At 41.8% G+C, this 19,947-nt stretch overlaps 1 protein-coding gene across 4 annotated transcripts in view; it reads left to right on the top strand.

Moving 5' to 3' along the window:
* Positions 1-11: 11 nt before the first annotated feature.
* The window catches only part of SASS6 (SAS-6 centriolar assembly protein), an 85,435-nt gene continuing 65,499 nt past the window's right edge, over positions 12-19,947 (top strand). For 2 of the 4 annotated variants that reach the window (XM_074381360.1, XM_003933261.4), the window contains exons 1-2: positions 157-322; positions 17,458-17,518. In XM_074381360.1, coding sequence (XP_074237461.1) covers positions 258-322; positions 17,458-17,518 — 126 coding nt within the window. In that variant the 5' untranslated portion in view covers positions 157-257. Of the gene's footprint in view, positions 323-17,457; positions 17,519-19,947 lie in introns of all 4 variants that reach the window. The other 2 variants (XM_074381359.1, XR_012512567.1) reach the window with 2 other exon arrangements.

Here is a 19,947-nt window from a genome sequence, read left to right on the forward strand (position 1 = left end):
CAGCCGCTGCCATACAGGTTAATGCCCGGAACTACCATAACCGCCTTCCCTGTATCTTACGCAGAACCGGAAGAATGCGATGGTGGCTGGCGAGGGCCAAGCCTCTTACGTCTTCCTCTCGTTTGTCTCTCCCCGCCTCCTCCGCAGAAGCCGAGCGCCAAACTCAAACTTTATCAGGACCCGGACGTTTCTCTCGCTAGTTTCGAGGGCCGGGCCTGTTGGGCGTTTCCGCACACCAGCCGGGGCAGCGAGCCAGCATGAGCCAAGTTCTGTTCCACCAGCTAGTCCCGTTGCAGGTGAAATGCAAAGACTGCGAGGAGAGGTAAGGTCCGCGTCCCCCAGTGCCCGCGGGTGGCGGTTGGGGTCCGGCCAATGGGGGAAGATGGCGGTTCCGGCCAGTGGGCCCCGCTTCGCACCTGGGTGTCCTGTCGGCCCCCTAGAAAGCGGATGGGGAACCCAGAGGGCCCGTGGCTACCTCTCTCACTAAGTCGGGCGTTGTAGGGGGGTCTGGAGGAAGGGTGTGAGGGAACAGGAAACCGGCTCACATCGAGTTGATGCCAGAACCCTCGCTCCGAAAGGAGTCGTGAAGATTACAGCCCTGCTCTTGCCTTTTGGCAGGTAAGAACTCTGACCCAGAGAAGTTAAAAAAGTTTACGTGAGGGCCCACAGACAGTTCATGGCAGAGTCAGCACTGGAACTCTGGCCTTGGCTGCCAGCCTTTTCCCCCGGTCTCTTTTGAAGTATGTTGGCAGTAAAGTTCAACTTTTAAAAACCTACCAATTTGGTGGTGTACTTTGGCTCTTCACGTTACTTTAAAAAAATAAGTTACATTTAACCGACTAAAAATGAGAAAATCAGAAACATTCAGTAAATACTCATTCAGTAGATATTGCCTACTTGTAAAACACCTTACTGGGCGCCGGGAATACAGTGGTCAGGAAAAACAGTCGTTTTCTTCACGGAGTTTACAGTCATCGGAGGAAATAAAGAACAGTCGCACAGGTGAAGCGCAACTTTGATTAAGGGGCGTATTATTGGGGCGTAAATGGATTTGACCAGAAGTCAGGAGACTTAAATTTTTTTTCTCAGTTCCAACACTCTACAGTTGTCTGTCTCTGAACGTTCTTTTCTCATTTCGAAAACTGATATAACATGGCGTATTCACGTGATTGTAATGAGGATCAGGTGTGAAATTGTATGTGCAAACTAAGTGGTGTGCAAATGTAATATAAAAAATGAAGACTTTGTCTTATTGAGTTGCCAGTAATGTGAAACCGTAGTATATATAGTTTAAAATTAGGTCAAAAATCAATGGCAAGCCAGTCAAGGAGATGGTACCCAAACTAGCAGCTGCATATGGAAATCTGTGGGTTTAGTTAATCATTCTTTTAATGCTTTACAGTATGGTAGCCGCTAGCCAAATGTGGTTATTAGACATTTGAAATAGGCCTTATCTGAATTGTTGAGCTTTATGTATGAAAATGCACATTGATTTTGAAGACTTACTATGAAAAAAGAATGTAAAATATCTCAATTTTTGTATTGTGTGTTAAATGGCAATATTTTGGGTATATCGGGTTAAATACAATAATTATTTAAATTAATTTCACCTGCTTTTAAAAGTGTGTTTAAATGTGGCTTCTAGAAAATTTAAATAGGCTAGGTTTGGTGGCTCACACCTGTAAGCCCAGCACTTTAGGAGGCCAAGGTGGGAGGATTGCTTGAGCCTGAGTTGAGGTTACAGTGAGCTATGATTGCACCGCTGTACTACAGCCTGGATGACAGAGTGAGACCCTGTCTCTGAAAAAAAAAAAAAAAAAAGGAAAAAATTAAAATGACATACCTGGCTCACATTCGTGGCTTACTCTGTATCTCCATTGGACAGCACTGTTCCAGAATGATTATAGAAAGATAAAAGGGACCATACTTTGGTTTCAATATGGAAACTCCTAGATCTTCTCCTTCTGGTTACATTGTCATCAGTTAATCTTAACACTCGATTTAGAAACTTACTATATTTGATTATAGAAACTCGATTACTAAACTCGATTATAGAAACCTTACTATAGCCCTATTATCTGTATAATAGGGGTCAGCAAACTGGCACACATGGGCCAGATTGCCCACTGTTTTTGTAAGTAAACTTTTATAGGAACACAGGCATGCTTATTTGTTTACAAATTGTCTGTAGCTGCCTTTGCACAGGAAGGGCAGAGATGAGTAATTGTGACAAAGACCTTATGGCCGCGAAGCCTTAAATATTTACTGTCTGGCCCTTTACAGAATAATTTGGTGATCCTTGACCTATAGGAAGAACAATGCAGACTCTCCGGACTCTCTCTCTCTCTCTCTCTCACTCTCTCTCACTCTCTCTCACACACACACACACTCTCTCTCTCTCTCTCTCTCTCTCTCTCTCTCTCTCTCTGTCTCTCTCTTGTTAGGCTCTCGCTCTGTTGCCCAGGCTGGAGTGCAAGTAGCATGATTACAGCTCACTGCAGTCTTGACCTCCTTGTAAAACACCTTACTGGGCACCGGGAATACAGTGGTCAGGAAAAACAGTCCTTTTCTTCATGGAGTTTACAGTCACTGGGGGAAATAAAGACCAGTCGCACAGATATGTGCAACTTTGATTAAGGACGTGGTATTATTGGGGCGTAAATGGAGAGATTTGACCAGAGGTCAGGAGACTTAAATTTTTTTCTCAGTTCCAACACTCAGTGGTTGTCTGTTTTTTCTCTGAACGTTCTTTCCTCATTTGTAAAGCTAATATAACGTGTATTGTAATGAGGGTCAGCTGTGAAATTGTATGTGCACACTAAGTGGTATACAAATGTAGCATAAAAAATGGAGACATTTCCTTATTGAGGTGCCAGTTCCTCCCACCTTAGCCTCCTGAATTGCTGCAATTACAGGTGCATACCACCATGCCTGGCTCTTTTTTTTTTTTCCTTTTTAAATTTAATAGAGACAGGGTCTCCCTGTATTGCCCATGCTGGTCTTGAACTCTTGGGCTCAAGTGATCCTCTCACCCCAGCCTCCCAAAGTGCAAGGAATATAGGCATGAGCTACCACGCCCAGCTTAGTTGAGTATTTGAGGCCAGTTCAGCTCAACAAATATTGGCAAACGTCTACTGTGTCCCAGGAACTGTCCTGGGTGAGGGGGATGAAAATATGCACTACCCTCCCACTCACCCCCAGCCTCTACCACCAATAAAAGCCAACAAGAACCTGTTTTCATTCTCTCCCTAAGGAACTCACATTTTAATAGGGGGAAGAACAAAGATGTTCCTTGGACAGGCAGCATAGCACAGATTAGGAGTTCAGGCTCTGGAGCCAGGTTGCCTGGGTTTAAGTCCCAGTTCTGCCGCTTATGGACTGATCTTGTGCAATTTCCTTCTCTGTGTCTCATCTTTAAGTTTATGGTCATAACAGTACCTACTTCATGCTGTTTAATGTTAAGTACCCTGAAGTCAGAGAAGAAGGAAGTTCAGCTGATGACAGGAGCTCGGTGGCTCACACCTGTAATTACCAGTTGATGATCACAGAGCTTTCTCTGGTGGAAAATGATGCAAAATTTTGAAGCCCATGATTTAACACTCATCTGCCTTTTAGTTTTGTTTCCTAAGCTTGTCTCTCCAATATAAAAGTCATGCAAGCATTCTTGTTACCTTCTGAATGTACCTGATACTCACCCTGCACTATACTTTTACCCCTGCTGTTCCTTGTGCCTCAAATGCTTTTTTCTTTCATAACTTTCAGGTGTGTCTTAAATACTTTCGCTGTAAGAAGCCTTCAGAGTTGCCTAAGTTGAAATGAATTGCTGTTACTCATTTGTTAGATAGTGTCGTGTAGGTGAAAGATTGGAGTTCTAATTTAGGTTCTGTCATGTAACCTTAAAACATTATGTGAGCCTTAAGTTATTCTTTTGTGAAACACGTAATATTTATTTATCAAGATTATTGTTAAATAAGGTGATATATGTAAAATACCGGGCAAGTACTCAGTATTGTAGGTACTCAGCAAGTGTTGGTAACCCTTCCCTCCCCTCTCATGGAGACCTAAACTGCAATCAGAAGCAAGTCTAGGAAAAAGTCATTAATCTCATCTCAATTAGAGGACAGAGACCATGGCTTTTTTATTATGTTTCTGTCATCCTATGTCCAAAAATTCTTCTTTTTTTTTTTTTTGTCTGACCCTGCAAGGGGGAGTCTCGCCAGGGCCGGCAAAGTCTCAGATGTCAAAATTTCAGAAACATGTGATTAGTATACCCATCCAAATTCACAGGCTCCCTCACATTTTACCCATGGCCACCAGGATAAGAACCCTATCTGAGAAAGCCCCCAGCTGAGAATGGCAGCATTGAAACCCAAGAGTCAGTGGTCCGAAACCCAGTGCCTTCCAGGGTCAGATGGATGACATCAGTGAGCCAGGTATAAAGGACAGCAAGGGGTGGGGACTGTGGGGACCCAGGTGTTCATCCTTCACAAGGCCAGCTGCTGTCAGCTCCAGCCAATGGCTACCCAGTGTTGCCAAATCTTCTGAGCTTTCAGGAGAAGCCAGATATCTAGATTGTGTGTGTGCATGTGCATATGTGTGGGTGCAATGTACATGAGAGGGAAATTTTGATTTTTTAATGTTTGCATTTCGTTTTTTTAAAAAAAGCTTTGACTAAAGCAGATTAATATGTTAATAGTAAAAAATTTTTTTAAATTGTGCAAAAAAATAAATGCATCCCTGGATTGCAGCAGACTTGGGGCCACCAGTTGGCAGCTTCTACCTTGGTTTGTCCCCACCCAGCCTGTCTGGCTCCCCCAGGGTCCTTCTCATCTCCAGAGCATCCCTCGTCTTGCTGTGGGAGACAGTGACTCCTCTGATTCTGGGCTTGGTTTTTGTTTTTTGTTTTGTTTTGTTTTGTTTTTTAAAGAAAAAGAATAAAGAAGAGGAAGAAAGAGAAAGAGGAAGAGGGAGAGAGGATGGGGGTATTGCTTTATTGCCCAGGCTAGAATGCAGTCTAAATATGGGTATGCCTATAATTGTCCTTAATAATGGAGATATAAAAGAAAATGAGGGAAGAGAATAACAAACAAGGAGCCAACCAAGATTTCGTTTAAACTTCTAAGTTGATATGATGTGGTACTGATAAGAGTGTATATTTTGCATATTTAAAGTGGAGAGTTCTATAAATGTTAATTACATTTACTTGTTCCAGATCTGAGTTCAAGTCCTGGATATCGTTGTTAATTTTCTGTTTCACTGATTTGTCTAATATTAATGCTGAAGTCTCCCACTATTATTATGTGGGAGTCTAAGTCTCTTTATAAGTCTTGCATGTCTGCGTATTCCTGTATTGGTTGCGTATATATTTAGGATCTTTAGCTCTTCTTGTTGTTGCATTGATCCTTTTATCATTATATAATGTCCTTCTTTGTTTCTTTTGATCTTTGTTGCTTAATTTTAACTTCTGCTTTTTATTTATTTATTTTAGCTCTCTGGTTGGTTGGTAAATCCTTCTCCATCCCTTATTTTGAGTCTTTGTGTATCCTTGAATGTGAGATGGGTCTAGATGCAGCATACTGATGGGTTTTAGTTTTTTATTCAAATTGCCTGTCTGTCTTTGGATTGGGGGATTTAGTCAATTTAAATTTAGAATTAATAATAATATATGTGAGTTTAATACTGCCATTTAATATTAGCTGGCTATTTTGCCCATTAGTTGATGTAAATTCTTCATTATATTGATGCTCTTTGGTATTTTTTTAGAAAGGCTGACACTGTTTGTTCCTTTCTATGTGTAGTGGTTCTTTCAGAAGCTCTTGTAAAGCAGGCCTGGTGGTGATGAAATCTCTGAGTGCTTGCTTATTCACAAAAAACTTTATTTTTCCTTCACTTGTGAATCTTAGTTTGGCTGGATGTGAAATTCTGGGTTGAAAGTTCTTTTCTTTAAGGATGTTGAATATTGGCCCCCACTCTCTTCTGGCTTGTAGGGTTTCTGCTGAGAGATCTGCTGTAAGTCTGATAGGCTTCCCTTTGTGGGTAACCTGACGTTTCTCTCTGGCTGCCCTTAGTATTTTCTCCTTCATTTCAACCCTGGTGAATCTGACGATTATGTGCCTTGGAGTTGCTCTTCTTGAGGAATATCTCTGTGGTGTTCTCTGTACTACCTGGAGTTGAATATTATCCTGCCTTACTAGGCTGGGAAAATTTTCCTGAATAATGTCCTGAAGCGTATTTTCCAGCTTGGATTCATTCTCTTCGTCACATTCAGGTTAGGTCTTTTCACGTAGTCCCATATTTCTTGGAGATTTTGCTCGTTCCTTTTTATCCTTTTTTCTCTAATCTTGTCTTCTTGTTTTATTTCACTGAGTTGGTCTTCGACCTCTGATATCCTTTCTTCTGCTTGATCAATTCGGCTGTTAAAACTTGTGCATACTTCACGAAGTTCTCCTATTATGTTTTTCAGCTCCATCAATTCACTTATATTCCTCTCTAAATTGTGTATTCTTGTTAACATTTCGTCAAATCTTTTTTCAAAGTTCTTAGTTACTTTAGATTGGGTTAAAACAAGTTCTTTTAATTCACAGAAGTTTCTCATTATCCACATTTTGAAGCCTGCTTCTGTAATTGGAACACACTCGTTCTCCATCAAGCCTTGTTCCTTTGCTGATGAGGATCTGTGATCCCCCGCTGAGGGAGAGGCGTTCTGATCTTGGGTATTCTCAGCCTTTTCTGGCTGTTTTCTTCCCTTCGTTGTAGATTTATCCATCTGTGGTCTTTGTATTAACCGTCTTTGTAATTGGTTTTCTGAGTGGACGTCCAACTTACTGATTCTCAGCGCCGAAATCTGAGCAACCCACTGCGCCTACTAAATCAGCGGCGTTAAGATTGATGGTGCTTTTCTGACTCTGCACCAAGAACCGTCGCTCCGAGGCGCCGGCAAAACTGCCTCGCCGGTGACAACCCGTGGGGCTCCTCCGCTGGGAATCTCCTGGTGCATAAGCGACAAGAATTCATGTGAAGGTGTGGCGTCCTCTCGTTCTTTGCGCTTTCACTGGGAGTTACCAAAAATTCTTCTTTTTTTCTTTTTTAGAGACAGGCTATCACTCTGTTGCCCAGGCTGGAGTGTTGTGGCATGATCGTGGTTAACTGTAATCTCGGACTCAGGCTTCAGTGCTCCTCCTGCCTCAGCCTCCAGAGTAGCTGAAACTACAGGCATGCACCACAATGCCTGGCTTCTTATAGAAATTTTCTGTAGAAATAGGATTTTGCCATGTTGCCCATGCTGGTCTTGAACTCTTGACCTAAAGTGATCCTTCCACCTCAGCCTCCCAGAGTGCTGGGATTACAGATATGAGCCACTGTGCCAGGCTCCTGGACTATGTTTATTTCTGTTTGTATCCCTAGCACCTGGCACAGTACCTGGCTTAAAACACCTTTTATTTGTTTGAATTGATAGTTTATGGTCACAGCTACTGGGTGGCAGAGGTAGCCTAGAATCCAGTTCTGCTAATTCCTGTTGCTTAACATATATTTTATGTAAAAGAACTCATAGCTAAATCTAATGTCAGGGAGGATGTTATGTAGAGTTATGCATTGTTCAGAGTGTGACATTTATTGAGATGAGAAATAATGTTTTATTGAGTTTTTGTTTTTTTGGTTTTTATTTTTTTTGATGGAGTCTTGCTCTGTCACCATGCTGGAGTGCAGTGGCATGATCTTGGCTCACTGCAACCTCTGCCTCCTGGGTTCCAGCGATTCTCCTGCCTCAGCCTCACTAGTAGCTGGGACTCAGGCGTGCACCACCACAGACAGCTAATTTTTGTATTTTTAGTAGAGACAGGGTTTCACCATGTTAGCCAGGATGATCTCGATCTCCTGACCTCGTGACCCCTTCCCCCACCGCCTCAACCTCCCAAAGTGCTGGGATTACAGGCATGAGCCACCATGCCCTGCCGAGTTATTATTGGTTTATATTGCTCTTATGACATTAACCATTATAAGGAAAATAATAAGATTTGTGATTTTAGTTAGCATATCCACTGAAGGCTCATATTTTTCTGCAACGTATTTCTAGGGGTGGTTTTAAGGTAAGCATGGGGAATACGTTTAACTTATAGGCCTTCCCATTTTTCTTTTTTTTTTTCTCTCTTTTTTTTTTTTATTGCATTTTAGGTTTTGGGGTACATGTGATGAACATGCAAGATTGTTGCATAGGTACACACATGGCAGTGTGCTTTGCTGCCTTCCGTCCCCTCACCTGTATCTGTCATTTCTCCCCATGCTATCTCTTCCCACCTCCCCACCCCCCGCCCCTCCCCCATTTCCCCCCAACAGACCCCAGTGTGTAGTGCTCCCCTCCCTGTGTCCATGTGTTCTCATTGTTCAACACCCGCCTATGAGCGAGAATATACGGTGTTTGATTTTCTGCTCTTGTGTCAGTTTGCTGAGAATGATGGTTTCCAGGTTCATCCATGTCCCTATGAAGGACGTGAACTCATCGTTTTTGATGGCTGCATAATATTCCATGGTGTATATGTACCACATTTTCCCTATCCAGTCTATCATCGTTGGGCATTTGGGTTGGTTCCAGGTCTTTGCTATTGTAAACAGTGCTGCAATGAACATTCGTGTGCACGTGTCCTTGTAGTAGAATGATTTATAATCCTTTGGATATATACCCAGTAATGGGATTGCTGGGTCAAATGGGATTTCTATTTTTAGGTCCTTGAGGAATCGCCACACTGTCTTCCACAATGGTTGAATTAATTTACATTCCCACCAACAGTGTAAAAGTGTTCCTATTTCTCCACATCCTCTCCAGCATCTGTTGTTTCCCGATTTTTTAATGATCGCCATTCTAACTGGTGTGAGATGGTATCTCAATGTGGTTTTGATTTGCATTTCTCTGATGACCAGTGATGATGAGCATTTTTTCATATGTTTGTTGGCCTCCTGTATGTCTTCTTTTGTAAAGTATCTGCTCATATCCTTTGCCCATTTTTGAATGGGCTTGTTTGTTTTTTTCTTGTAGATCTGCTTTAGTTCTTTGTAAATTCTGGATATCAGCCCCTTGTCAGATGGGTAGACTGCAAAAATTTTTTCCCATTCTGTTGGTTGCCGATTCACTCTACTGACTGTTTCTTTTGCCGTGCAGAAGCTGTGGAGTTTGATTAGGTCCCATTTGTCTATTTTGGCTTTTGTTGCCATTGCTTTTGGCGTTTTGGTCATGAAGTCCTTGCCTACACCTATGTCCTGAATGGTTTTGCGTAGATTTTCTTCTAAGGTTTTTATGGTATTAGGTCTGATGTTTAAGTCTTTAATCCATCTGGAGTTAATTTTGGTGTAAGGTGTCAGGAAGGGGTCCTGTTTCTGCTTTCTGCACATGGCTAGCCAGTTTTCCCAACACCATTTATTAAACAGGGAGTCCTTTCCCCATTGCTTGTTTTTGTCAGGTTTGTCGAAGATCAGATGGTTGTGGGTATGTTGTATTTCCTGTGAGGCCTCTGTTCTGTTCCATTGGTCTATATCTCTGTTTTGGTACCAGTACCATGCTGTTTTGATTACTGTAGCCTTGTAGTATAGTTTGAAGTCCGGTAGTGTGATGCCTCCCGCTTTGTTCTTTTTGCTTAGAATTGACTTGGCTATGCGGGCTCTCTTTTGGTTCCATATGAAGTTTAAGGTGTTTTTTTCCAGTTCTGTGAAGAAGGTCATTGGTAGCTTGATGGGAATAGCGTTGAATCTGTAAATTACTTTGGGCAGTATGGCCATTTTCACGATGTTGATTCTTCCTAACCATGAACATGGAATGTTTCTCCATCTGTTTGTATCCTCTCTTATTTCGTTGAGCAATGGCTTGTAGTTCTCCTTGAAGAGGTCCTTTACGTTCCTTGTTAGTTGTATTCCTAGGTACTTTATTCTCTTTGTAGCAATTGTGAATGGCAGGTCGTTCTTGATTTGGCTCTCTTGAAGTCTATTACTGGTGTATAGGAATGCTTGTGATTTTTGCACGTTGATTTTGTATCCTGAGACTTTGCTGAAGTTGTTTATCAGTTTCAGGAGATTTTGGGCTGAGATGATGGGGTCTTCCAGATATACAATCATGTCATCTGCAAATAGAGACAATTTGATTTCCTCCTTTCCAATTTGGATACCCTTTATTTCTTTTTCTTGCCTGATTGCTCTGGCTAGAACTTCCAGTACTATATTGAATAGGAGTGGTGAGAGAGGGCATCCTTGTCTAGTGCCAGATTTCAAAGGGAATGCTTCCAGTTTTTGCCCATTCAGTATGATATTGGCTGTTGGTTTGTCGTAAATAGCTTTTATTGTTTTGAGATACGTTCCGTCAATACCTAGTTTATTGAGGGTTTTTAGCATAAAGGGTTGTTGAATTTTGTCAAAAGCCTTCTCTGCATCAATCGAGATAATCATGTGGTTTTTGTCTTTGGTTCTGTTTATGTGGTGAATTACGTTTATGGACTTGCGTATGTTGAACCAGCCTTGCATCCCCGGGATGAATCCTACTTGATCATGGTGGATGAGCTTTTTGATATGCTGTTGCAATCGGTTTGCCAGTATTTTATTGAAGATTTTTGCATCTATGTTCATCATGGATATTGGCCTGAAATTTTCTTTTCTTGTTGAGTCTCTGCCGGGTTTTGGTATCAGGATGATGTTTGTCTCGTAAAATGATTTGGGAAGGATTCCCTCTTTTTGGATTGTCTGGAATAGTTTCAGAAGGAATGGTATCAGCTCCTCCTTGTATGTCTGGTAGAATTCAGCTGTGAACCCATCTGGACCTGGGCTTTTTTTGGGTGGTAGGCTCTTTATTGCTGCCTCGACTTCAGACCATGTTATTGGTCTATTCAGGGTTTCGGCTTCTTCCAGGTTTAGGCTTGGGAGGTTGCAGGTGTCCAGGAATTTATCCATTTCTTCCAGGTTTACTAGTTTATGTGCATAGAGTTGTTTGTAATAATCTCTGATGATGGTTTGGATTTCTGTGGAATCTGTGGTGATATCCCCTTTATCGTTTTTTACTGCATCAATTTGGTTATTCTCTCTTTTCTTTTTTATTAATCTGGCTAGTGGTCTGTCTATTTTGTTGATCTTTTCAAAAAACCAGCTCCTGGATTTATTGATTTTTTGAAGAGTTTTTTGTGTCTCTATTTCCTTCAGTTCTGCTCTGATCTTAGTTATTTCCTGTCTTCTGCTAGGTTTTGAGTTTTTTTGATCTTGCTCCTCTAGCTCTTTCAATTTTGATGATAGGGTGTCAATTTTAGATCTCTCCTTTCTTCTCATGTGGGCACTCATTGCTATATATTTTCCTCTAGAGACTGCTTTAAATGTGTCCCAGAGATTCTGGTATGTTGTGTCTTCGTTCTCATTTCGAAGAACATCTTTATTTCTGCCTTCATTTCATTGTTTATCCAGTCAACATTCAAGAGCAAGTTGTTCAGTTTCCATGAAGCTGTGCGGTTCTGAGTTATTTTCTGCATTCTGAATTCTAACTCGATTGCACTGTGGTCTGAGAGACTGTTTGTTATGATTTCTGTTCTTTTGCATTTGCTGAGGAGTGATTTATTGCCAACTATGTGGTCAATTTTAGAGTAGGTGTGATGTGGTGCTGAGAAGAATGTATATTCTGTGGATTTGGGGTGGAGAGTTCTGTAAATGTCTATTAGGTTTGCTCGTTCCAGGTCTGTGTTCAGGTCCTGGATATCCTTGTTGATTTTCTGTCTGGTTGATCTGTCTAATATTGACAATGGGGTGTTAAAGTCTCCCACTATTATTGTGTGGGAGTCTAAGTCTCTTTGTAAGTCATTAAGAACTTGCCTTATGTATCTGGGTGCTCCTGTATTGGGTGCATATATATTTAGGATCGTTAGCTCTTCTTGTTGCAGTGATCCTTTTACCATTATGTAATGTCCTTCTTTGTCTCTTTTGATCTTTGTTGCTTTAAAGTCTATTTTATCAGAGATGAGAATTGCAACTCCTGCCTTTTTTTGCTCTCCATTTGCTTGGTAGATCTTCCTCCATCCCTTTATTTTGAGCCTTTGTGTATCCTTGCATGTAAGATGGGTTTCCTGGATACAGCACACTGATGGGTTTTGGCTTTTTATCCAATTTGCCAGTCTGTGTCTTTTGATTGGGGCATTTAGTCCATTGACATTTAGGGATAGTATTGTTATGTGTGAATTTGATGCTGTCATTTTGATGCTACCTGGCTGTTTTGTTGGTTAGTTGATGCAGATTCTTGATTGTGTTGCTGCTTTTTTACCATTTGGTGTGTTTTTGGAGTGTCTGGTACTGGTTGTTCCTTTATATGTGTAGAGCCTCTTTCAGGAGTTCTTGTAGAGCAGGTTTGGTGGTGGTGAAATCTCTGAGTGCTTGCTTGTTCACAAAGGATTTTATTTTTCCTTCACTTATGAAGCTGAGTTTGGCTGGATAGGAGATTCTGGGTTGAAAGTTCTTTTCTTTAAGGATGTTGAATATTGGCCCCCAGTCTCTTCTGGCTTGTAGGGTTTCTGCTGAGAGATCTGCTGTGAGTCTAATGGGCTTCCCTTTGTGGGTAACCCGACCTTTCTCTCTGGCTGCCCTTAGAATTTTCTCTTTCATTTCAACCCTGGTGAATCTGACAATTATGTGCCTTGGGGTTGCTCTTCTTGAGGAATATCTCTGTGGTGTTCTCTGTATTTCCTGGATTTGAATATTGGTCTGCCTTGCTAGGTTGGGGAAGTTTTCCTGGATAATATCCTGAAGAGTATTTTCCAGCTTGGATTCATTCTCTTCATCACATTCAGGTACACCTATCAGACGTAGATTAGGTCTTTTCACATAGTCCCACATTTCTTGAAGACTTTGTTCATTCCTTTTTGCGCTTTTTTCTCTGTTCTTGCCTTCTCTTTTTATTTCATTGAGTTGGTCTTCGACCTCTGATATCCTTTCTTCTGCTTGGTCAATTCGGCTGTTGAAGCTTGTGCATGCTTCACGAAGTTCTCGTGTTGCGTTTTTCAGCTCCATCAATTCACTTATTCTCCTCTCTATGCTGTCCATTCTCGTCAGCAGTTCGTCCAATCTTTTTTCAAGGTTCCTATTTTCTTTGCGATGGGTTAGAACATGTTCTTTTAGCTCATTGTAGTTTCTTACTACCCATCTTCTGAAGTCTGATTCTGTCATTTCATCACCCTCCTTCTCCATCCGGTCTGGTTCCCTTGCTGGTGAGGAGTTGTGATCCCTTTTAGGAGGAGAGGTGTTCTGGTTTCGGGAGTTTTCATCCTTTTTACGCTGGTTTCTACCCATTTTTGTGGGTTTATCCACCTGTTGTCTGTCTCTGTCCCAGGGAGTTGGAGCTTTATGAGTTTCCGTTGCACTACTGCCTTTTTTGATTTTTTTTTTTTTTCAGGTCGGACCCGCCCAGCTAGCAGCACGCCTAGCCTCTGCCTGCCCGCAGGGGCTTTGCTGAGCTGCTGTGGGCTCCGCCCAGCTGCCCTGAGCTCTTCCCTGTAGTCCTTTTTATATGGGCGTAGTTAGAACTGTCTGGGCAATGGTGGCCCCGCCTCTGTTATGGGGGACTCTCTCTGTTGTGGCAGGTTGCCTCGGCAACGGCGGGTTGCCTCGGCAACAGCAGCCTGCCTCCGTAGCGGTGGAGAGTCTCAGTAATGGCGGAAGCCCCTCCCCCACGGAGCCGGACCGTCCCTGTTCAGCTGTGCTTGGTTTGAAGGGCTCAACCCAGAGGGTTTCCAATTACTGTTTTTGTTTTCGTTGTTGTTGGGGGTGGAGGGGTGGGACCAACCGAGCCTGATCACCTGGCTCCCTGACTCAGAGTCTTTTCTTTTAAGTTGAACGACCCCGCGTTCCGGTCGCTTGTTGAAAAGGCGCCGGGATCTCCCGTGCTGCGACTCACGGAGTCGGCTCGAACCGCGGCGCCGGCTCCTGGCGGATTTTTTGCCTAGGAATCTCCTGGCCTGACTCGCTATTTCAGATGAATGGGCTATTCTGCCGTCTCAAGGCTCTGCTCGCCAGCTAAGAGGGCTCCCAGACCAGTGGCTTTTTTACGGAGAACGGCAGCAACAGGGAGTGGTCACAGCAGCCGCGTGGGCGGAATCAGCCCCGCGGGGGCCAGAACAGCCGCACCGGCTGGGACTGCGACGCTGGCGACCCCTCTGCCTGGGTATCTCCTGGTCTGTGGGCAATAAGAGTTCGTCTGGAAATACGGCGTCCACTCACCCTCTGCACTTTCACTGGGAGCTGAAGTCCTGAGCTGTTCTTAGGTGGCCATCTTGAAAGTCCTCCCTTCCCATTTTTCTTTCAACATCTAATCTGTATAAGCATTTGGAATATGTGCAACATTATCATTAATATGATTGGTAAATTATCATAGTAATATAACTCTTCCAGGATTATGTAAAGAACACTTTAATAAATGGATTCTTTCTGTACTTTTTGCAAATTTCTGAAGTATGACAGGACTTTTAAAACTGTAAAGCACCGGCTGGGCTGTTGGTTCACACCTGTAATCCCAGAACTTTGGGAGGCTGAGGTGGGTAGATCACTTGAAGTCAGGAGTTCGAGACCAGCCTGACCAACATGGCAAAACCCCATCTCTACCAAAAATACAAAAATTAACCAGGCGTGGTGGTGCACCCCTGTAATCTCAGCTACTCAGGAGGCTGAGGCAGGAGAATCACTTGAACCTGGGAGGCGGAGGTTGCAGTGAGCCGAGATCACACCACTGTACTCCAGCCTGGGTGACAGAGTGAGACTCTGTCTCAAATAAATAAATAAATAAACAAACAAACTCATAAATAAACTGTGTCTCAAATAAATAAAATAAAACTGTAAAGCACCATAAAAAGTTACGTATCAACTGCAGAATCATATCACTGTGTCATTTATGCTAGAGAAAACTTCAGAAGATGAAAACCAAACATAATGATGTTGTAGAGCTAAAAAGATTCTCACAAACCTTCTAGTTGAATCCACTTATCTTACAAGTTAGGAAACTGAGAGGTTTTTTCCCCTCAAGAAAATTTAATCTTGCTGTGTTGCCCAGACTGGACTTGCACCCCTGGGCTCAAGCTATCCTTCAGCCTCAGCCTCTGAAGTAATGGATACTACAGGCAGGACGCATTCTGCCTAGCTCAGGAAAGCTTAAGTGGAATTGCAGTAGCACTCTAATCTGTTTTGCATGCATTGCTTTAGATACTAGAAAAATAGAAACAGTGTATTCTCGTGTTTTGAAAATAATTCTTCTGTGTGGTGTAGACTAGTGCTGCTTGTTCCTTTTCAGAAAACAGATACAAGTTATGAGGTAACATTTAACCTTATTGTACAAACTGAGATTTAGCATCTAATCATATGTTCAATGAGAAACTTAACTAAAATGACACATTTTAAACCAATATAAAATTGCAAGTCAGAGCATTAAAAAATCTAAACAATTGAATCTAGCCTTGATCAACTGTTTCCAAGTTTTCTATCCATACTCAATTGCTATTTATACTTTTAAATTGTGGTAGATAAGTAATAGTGTGGAAAAGGTTTAAAAGCAATCTTTAGAAGAAATACTTAAAATTGAACAAATTCTGTTTGTTAGTTTACATTTTTCTACGTGCACATCAAAGAAAGGCCATTGTTACTTAATTCTGGCAGAACAGTTTGAGAAGCACTTTGCATGGATATTTTTCACTAATTTCCCCCTTTCTGAACTATGTAAGCATTTGTTCTCTATTTGATGAATGTTTATGGGCACTTTCATTTATATACCTCTGTCCATGTGGAATGCTGTGGTCTCTCCCTCTCAGGGCTTAGAGTTAGTCTTGGATAAGATAAGTAATAAACTTGTTGATAGTACTTCTCTGTTACATTGTGCAAAGAATATATTAGGCCGATTTAATTTGTGGATGTGAAAATACGTTTTTGTATGCATATGCATAGGGAATATGTTATTTTATTTTAAACATTCAAAGTATTACTTGACATTTTTTAATTTTAATTTTTTTTTTTTTAACACAGTCTCATCCTGTTGCCCAGGCTGGAGTGCAGCGGTGCAATCTCAGCTTACCGCAGCCTCCCCATCCCAGGTTCTAGCAGTTCTTCCACCTCAGCCTCCGGAATAGCTGGGACTACCAGTGGGTGCCACCATACCTGGGGCTAGTTTTCTTTTTTTCTTTTTCTTTCTTTTCTTTTTTTTTTTTTTGGAGACAGAATTTCACTCTTATTGCCTAGGCTGGAGTGCAATGGCACAATCTTGGCTCACCACAATCTCCCCCTCTCAGGTTCAAGCTATTTTCCTGCCTCGGCCTCCCAAGTAGCTGGGATTGCAGGCATGTGCCACCATGCCTGGCTAATTTTGTATTTTTAGTAGAGACAGGATTTCTCCATGTTGGTCAGTCTGGTCTCGAACTCCCGACCTCAGGTGATCCACCCGCTTCGGCCTCCCAAAGTGCTCCTGAAGTGCTGGCGTAAGCCACCGTGCCTGGCAGTTTTTTTATTTTTTGTAGAGACAAGGTTTTGCCTTGTTGAACAGGCTGGTTTCCAACTTTTTTTTTTTTTTTTTGAGACAGAGTTTCACTCTTGTTACCCAGGCTGGAGTGCAATGGCGCAATCTCGGCTCACTGCAACCTCTGGCTCCTGGGTTCAAGCAGTTCTTCTGCCTCAACCTCCCAAGTAGCTGGGACTACAGGCTAATTTTTGTGTTTTTAGTAGAGACGGGGTTTCACCATGTTGACCAGGATGGTCTCGATCTCTTAACCTCGTGATCCACCCACCTAGGCCTCGCAAAGTGCTGAGATTATAGGCGTGAGCCACCGCGTCCGGCCATTTCCAACTCTTGACCTCAAGTGATCCACCAGCCTCAGCCACCCAAATTGTTGGGATTACAGGTGTAAACCATCGTGCCCGGTCACATTTTAAGTTCTTAAAATGGAATCAGTCTTTTATAAATCATTTTGATCACTTGACATAATTTTTTAATGTGAAAAGTTGTTACTAAATTGGTGGTTTGTCTTTCAAGATGTTATTTTAGAATCAGGGCATTCAGGATATATGAAGCTATTATCTCATTTAATCCTCACAGCATCCCCGTTTTACAGTTGAAAAGTTAATAAATTGATGGTTTGTCTTTCAATAGATGTTATTTTACAATCGGGGCAGCAAAGTCATTTATCAGGCTAGTGCTAGATACTCCACATAGTTTATTTCATTTAATCTTCACAACATCCCCATTTTACAGGTGAGAAAAATTTAGTTTTAGATTAAACACTGATAGATTACTCACTAGCGGAACAATAAGAAGTTAAACTTCAAGTCCAGTGCGCTTTTCAACCTTCTGTTTATAAATTAGAGAACACCTGTGGAAAGTCCTATAGCTTAAGACTCAATACTTTAGTTAATACAAGTGATAGTGATAACTCATTTCATGTAAATATTTCTGATAGTTGGATATGTCTTTTCATACAGGAGAGTAAGTATAAGAATGACCATTGAACTACAATCAGTTTCTAATCCAGTTCACAGAAAGGTTGGTATTTAGTTCTTTTTTGAAATACCATTTTGGTACACGGTAGATAATTATTTTTGTTAAGAATGTGAGATATTTTATTGTATTCATTTTCCTTTTTAATTTTGGGCTGTTTTGTAACTTGCAAATCAAGGGTGATAGAGTCTACTGAGACAACAACTGAAAGATAATTATACCATATATTTCTTTCCTTTTTTTTTTTTTTTTTTTTGAGACAGAGTCTCACTCTGTCACCAGGCAGATTGCAGTGGTGCAATCTCAGCTCACTGCAACCTCCACTTCCTGGATTCAAGCAATTCTCTTGCCTCTGCCTCCTCAGTAGCTGGGACTACAGGCGTGTGCCACCACGCCCAGCTAATTTTTGTATTTTATAGTAGAGACGAGGTTTCACCATGTGGCCAGGATGGTCTTGATCTCTTGACCTCATGATCTGCCTGCCTCAGCCTCCCAAAGTGCTGGGATTACAGGTGTGAGCCACTGTACCCAGCCTATGCCATATATTTCCAAAACATACAAGAATTAGATTTGCCTAGTGCACTTAAGTTGCTGGAAAATACACACAGATGCATATACACACACGCGCACACACACATACACACAGCTGCCTTCTAGAATCGGCATTTTATGGTGTAAATGTAAAAAGATAAACTGAAGTACTATAAGGAGATATTTGTGAATCTTTTACTTTACATTTTGAAGAGAGGCATTTAGAGTATTAGTCTCATATAACCTTCAGAAGTATGAGTCATTAACAGAACTAAGGATATAGAATAGAGCAGGGGTCCCCAACCCCCTGGCCACTTACCGGTATGGTTTCTGGCCTGTTAGGAGCTAGGCTGCACAGCAGGAGGTGAGTGGTAGGCAGATGAGCAAGCATTACCTTCTGTGATCTGCCTCCTGTCAGATCAGTGGTGGCATTAGAGTCTCATAGGAGTGCAAACCCTATTGTGAACTGCACATGCAAGGGTTCTCAGTTGCATGCTTCTTATTATAATCTAAGTAATGCCTGATCTGAGGTGGAAGTTTCATCCTGAAACCATCCTTCACCCCCCAATTCTTGGAAATTGTCTTCTACACGATAGTTCTCTAGTGCCAAAAAGGTTGGGGACCATTGAAACAGAGGACTAAGAAATATAACATCTGTGCCAAGCACAGTGGCTCACATCTGTAATCCCAGCACTTGGGGTGGCTGAGGTAGGCAGATTGCTTGAGGCAGGAGTTTGAGACGTGTGGGCAACATGGTGAAATCCCATCTCTACAAAAATATATATATCTACACACACGCACACAGAGCTGAATGTGATGGCATACTCCTGTAGTTCCAGCTACTTGAGAGGCTGAGGTGGGAGGATCACTTGAGCTTAGGAGGTTGAGGCTTCAGTGAGCTGTGATGGTGCCACTGCAATCCAGACTGGGCGACAGTGTGAGACCCCATGTCGAAAGAAACACCAAATTACAGCATCTGTTTTGCCATAACTTTCCCTGAACACATTCAAGGACTTAATGGTATTAGTAGTACCTTTGGTTTTTAAAGTAGCATCCTGAGTGAATATCAGGAAGTACTTAAATGGAAGCTACTTAAAAACAAGTCATTCTGAGGCAGAGCAGGTGCCTGAATTGCTAATTTTCTGGAGTAAAGATTATAAATTGTACTTTATAATCTTTAGGACTTAGGACAGCATTTCCTAAGTAGCCATGAGTAGAGATTTTATTTCAAATGTATTCTTAACTTTAACATCTAGTTCTTTATTAGTTTTACAGCATCTTGTAAGTAATGCTGTTTTTCTTTCACCAGTGTTATCTGGTACATAATTTCGGCGTACTTTTTGTGAGCTTTAGCTGTTATGATGATCTCCCACACTGTGTACACTTAGCTACCTAGAAAGTGGTCTTTGTGAAAGGTACCTACTTAATTTGAGACTGAAAACAGATGGGGTTCCACATCAGTGGCCACCTGGCCTAGGAGAGAATAGGCCCTTTGGAAGAGGCCTGGCAGTGTGTCACCTGATACCCCTGTCCTCTAGCTGAGAGACAGAAGCTCCCTTTTGTCTAGTGTGGATTATTGTTTGTCAGTTCTGCTGATGTATTTGCCACGTTTAAAATGCCAGACCAGTTAATTTTAAGGGAAACTAAAAATTAATGTGGTATTTTCAGTGGTAAAGAAAATTTTCATTATCATGTTATGGTGTAGCAAGGACTGGGTCTAAATTTTCCCAAGCCTCTGGTAGGATCAGATACCTAAACTTTCAACTCCTAGCACTTACTTAACTTTTACAGATCTCCATGTAGTTCTCAAAGAACATTATGTCTACCCCTATTTAAGATTCTAACTCTCTAAAGACTAACAAACCAGCAGCACTACAAAACAGCTGTCTGCAATCTAACTATGATACATTGATGTTATTGGATCTTTTTACTTCTAAGAAGGA

The sequence above is a fragment of the Saimiri boliviensis genome, chromosome 11 (assembly GCF_048565385.1).
Source record: "Saimiri boliviensis isolate mSaiBol1 chromosome 11, mSaiBol1.pri, whole genome shotgun sequence".
NCBI classification, from domain to species: Eukaryota; Metazoa; Chordata; class Mammalia; order Primates; family Cebidae; genus Saimiri; species Saimiri boliviensis.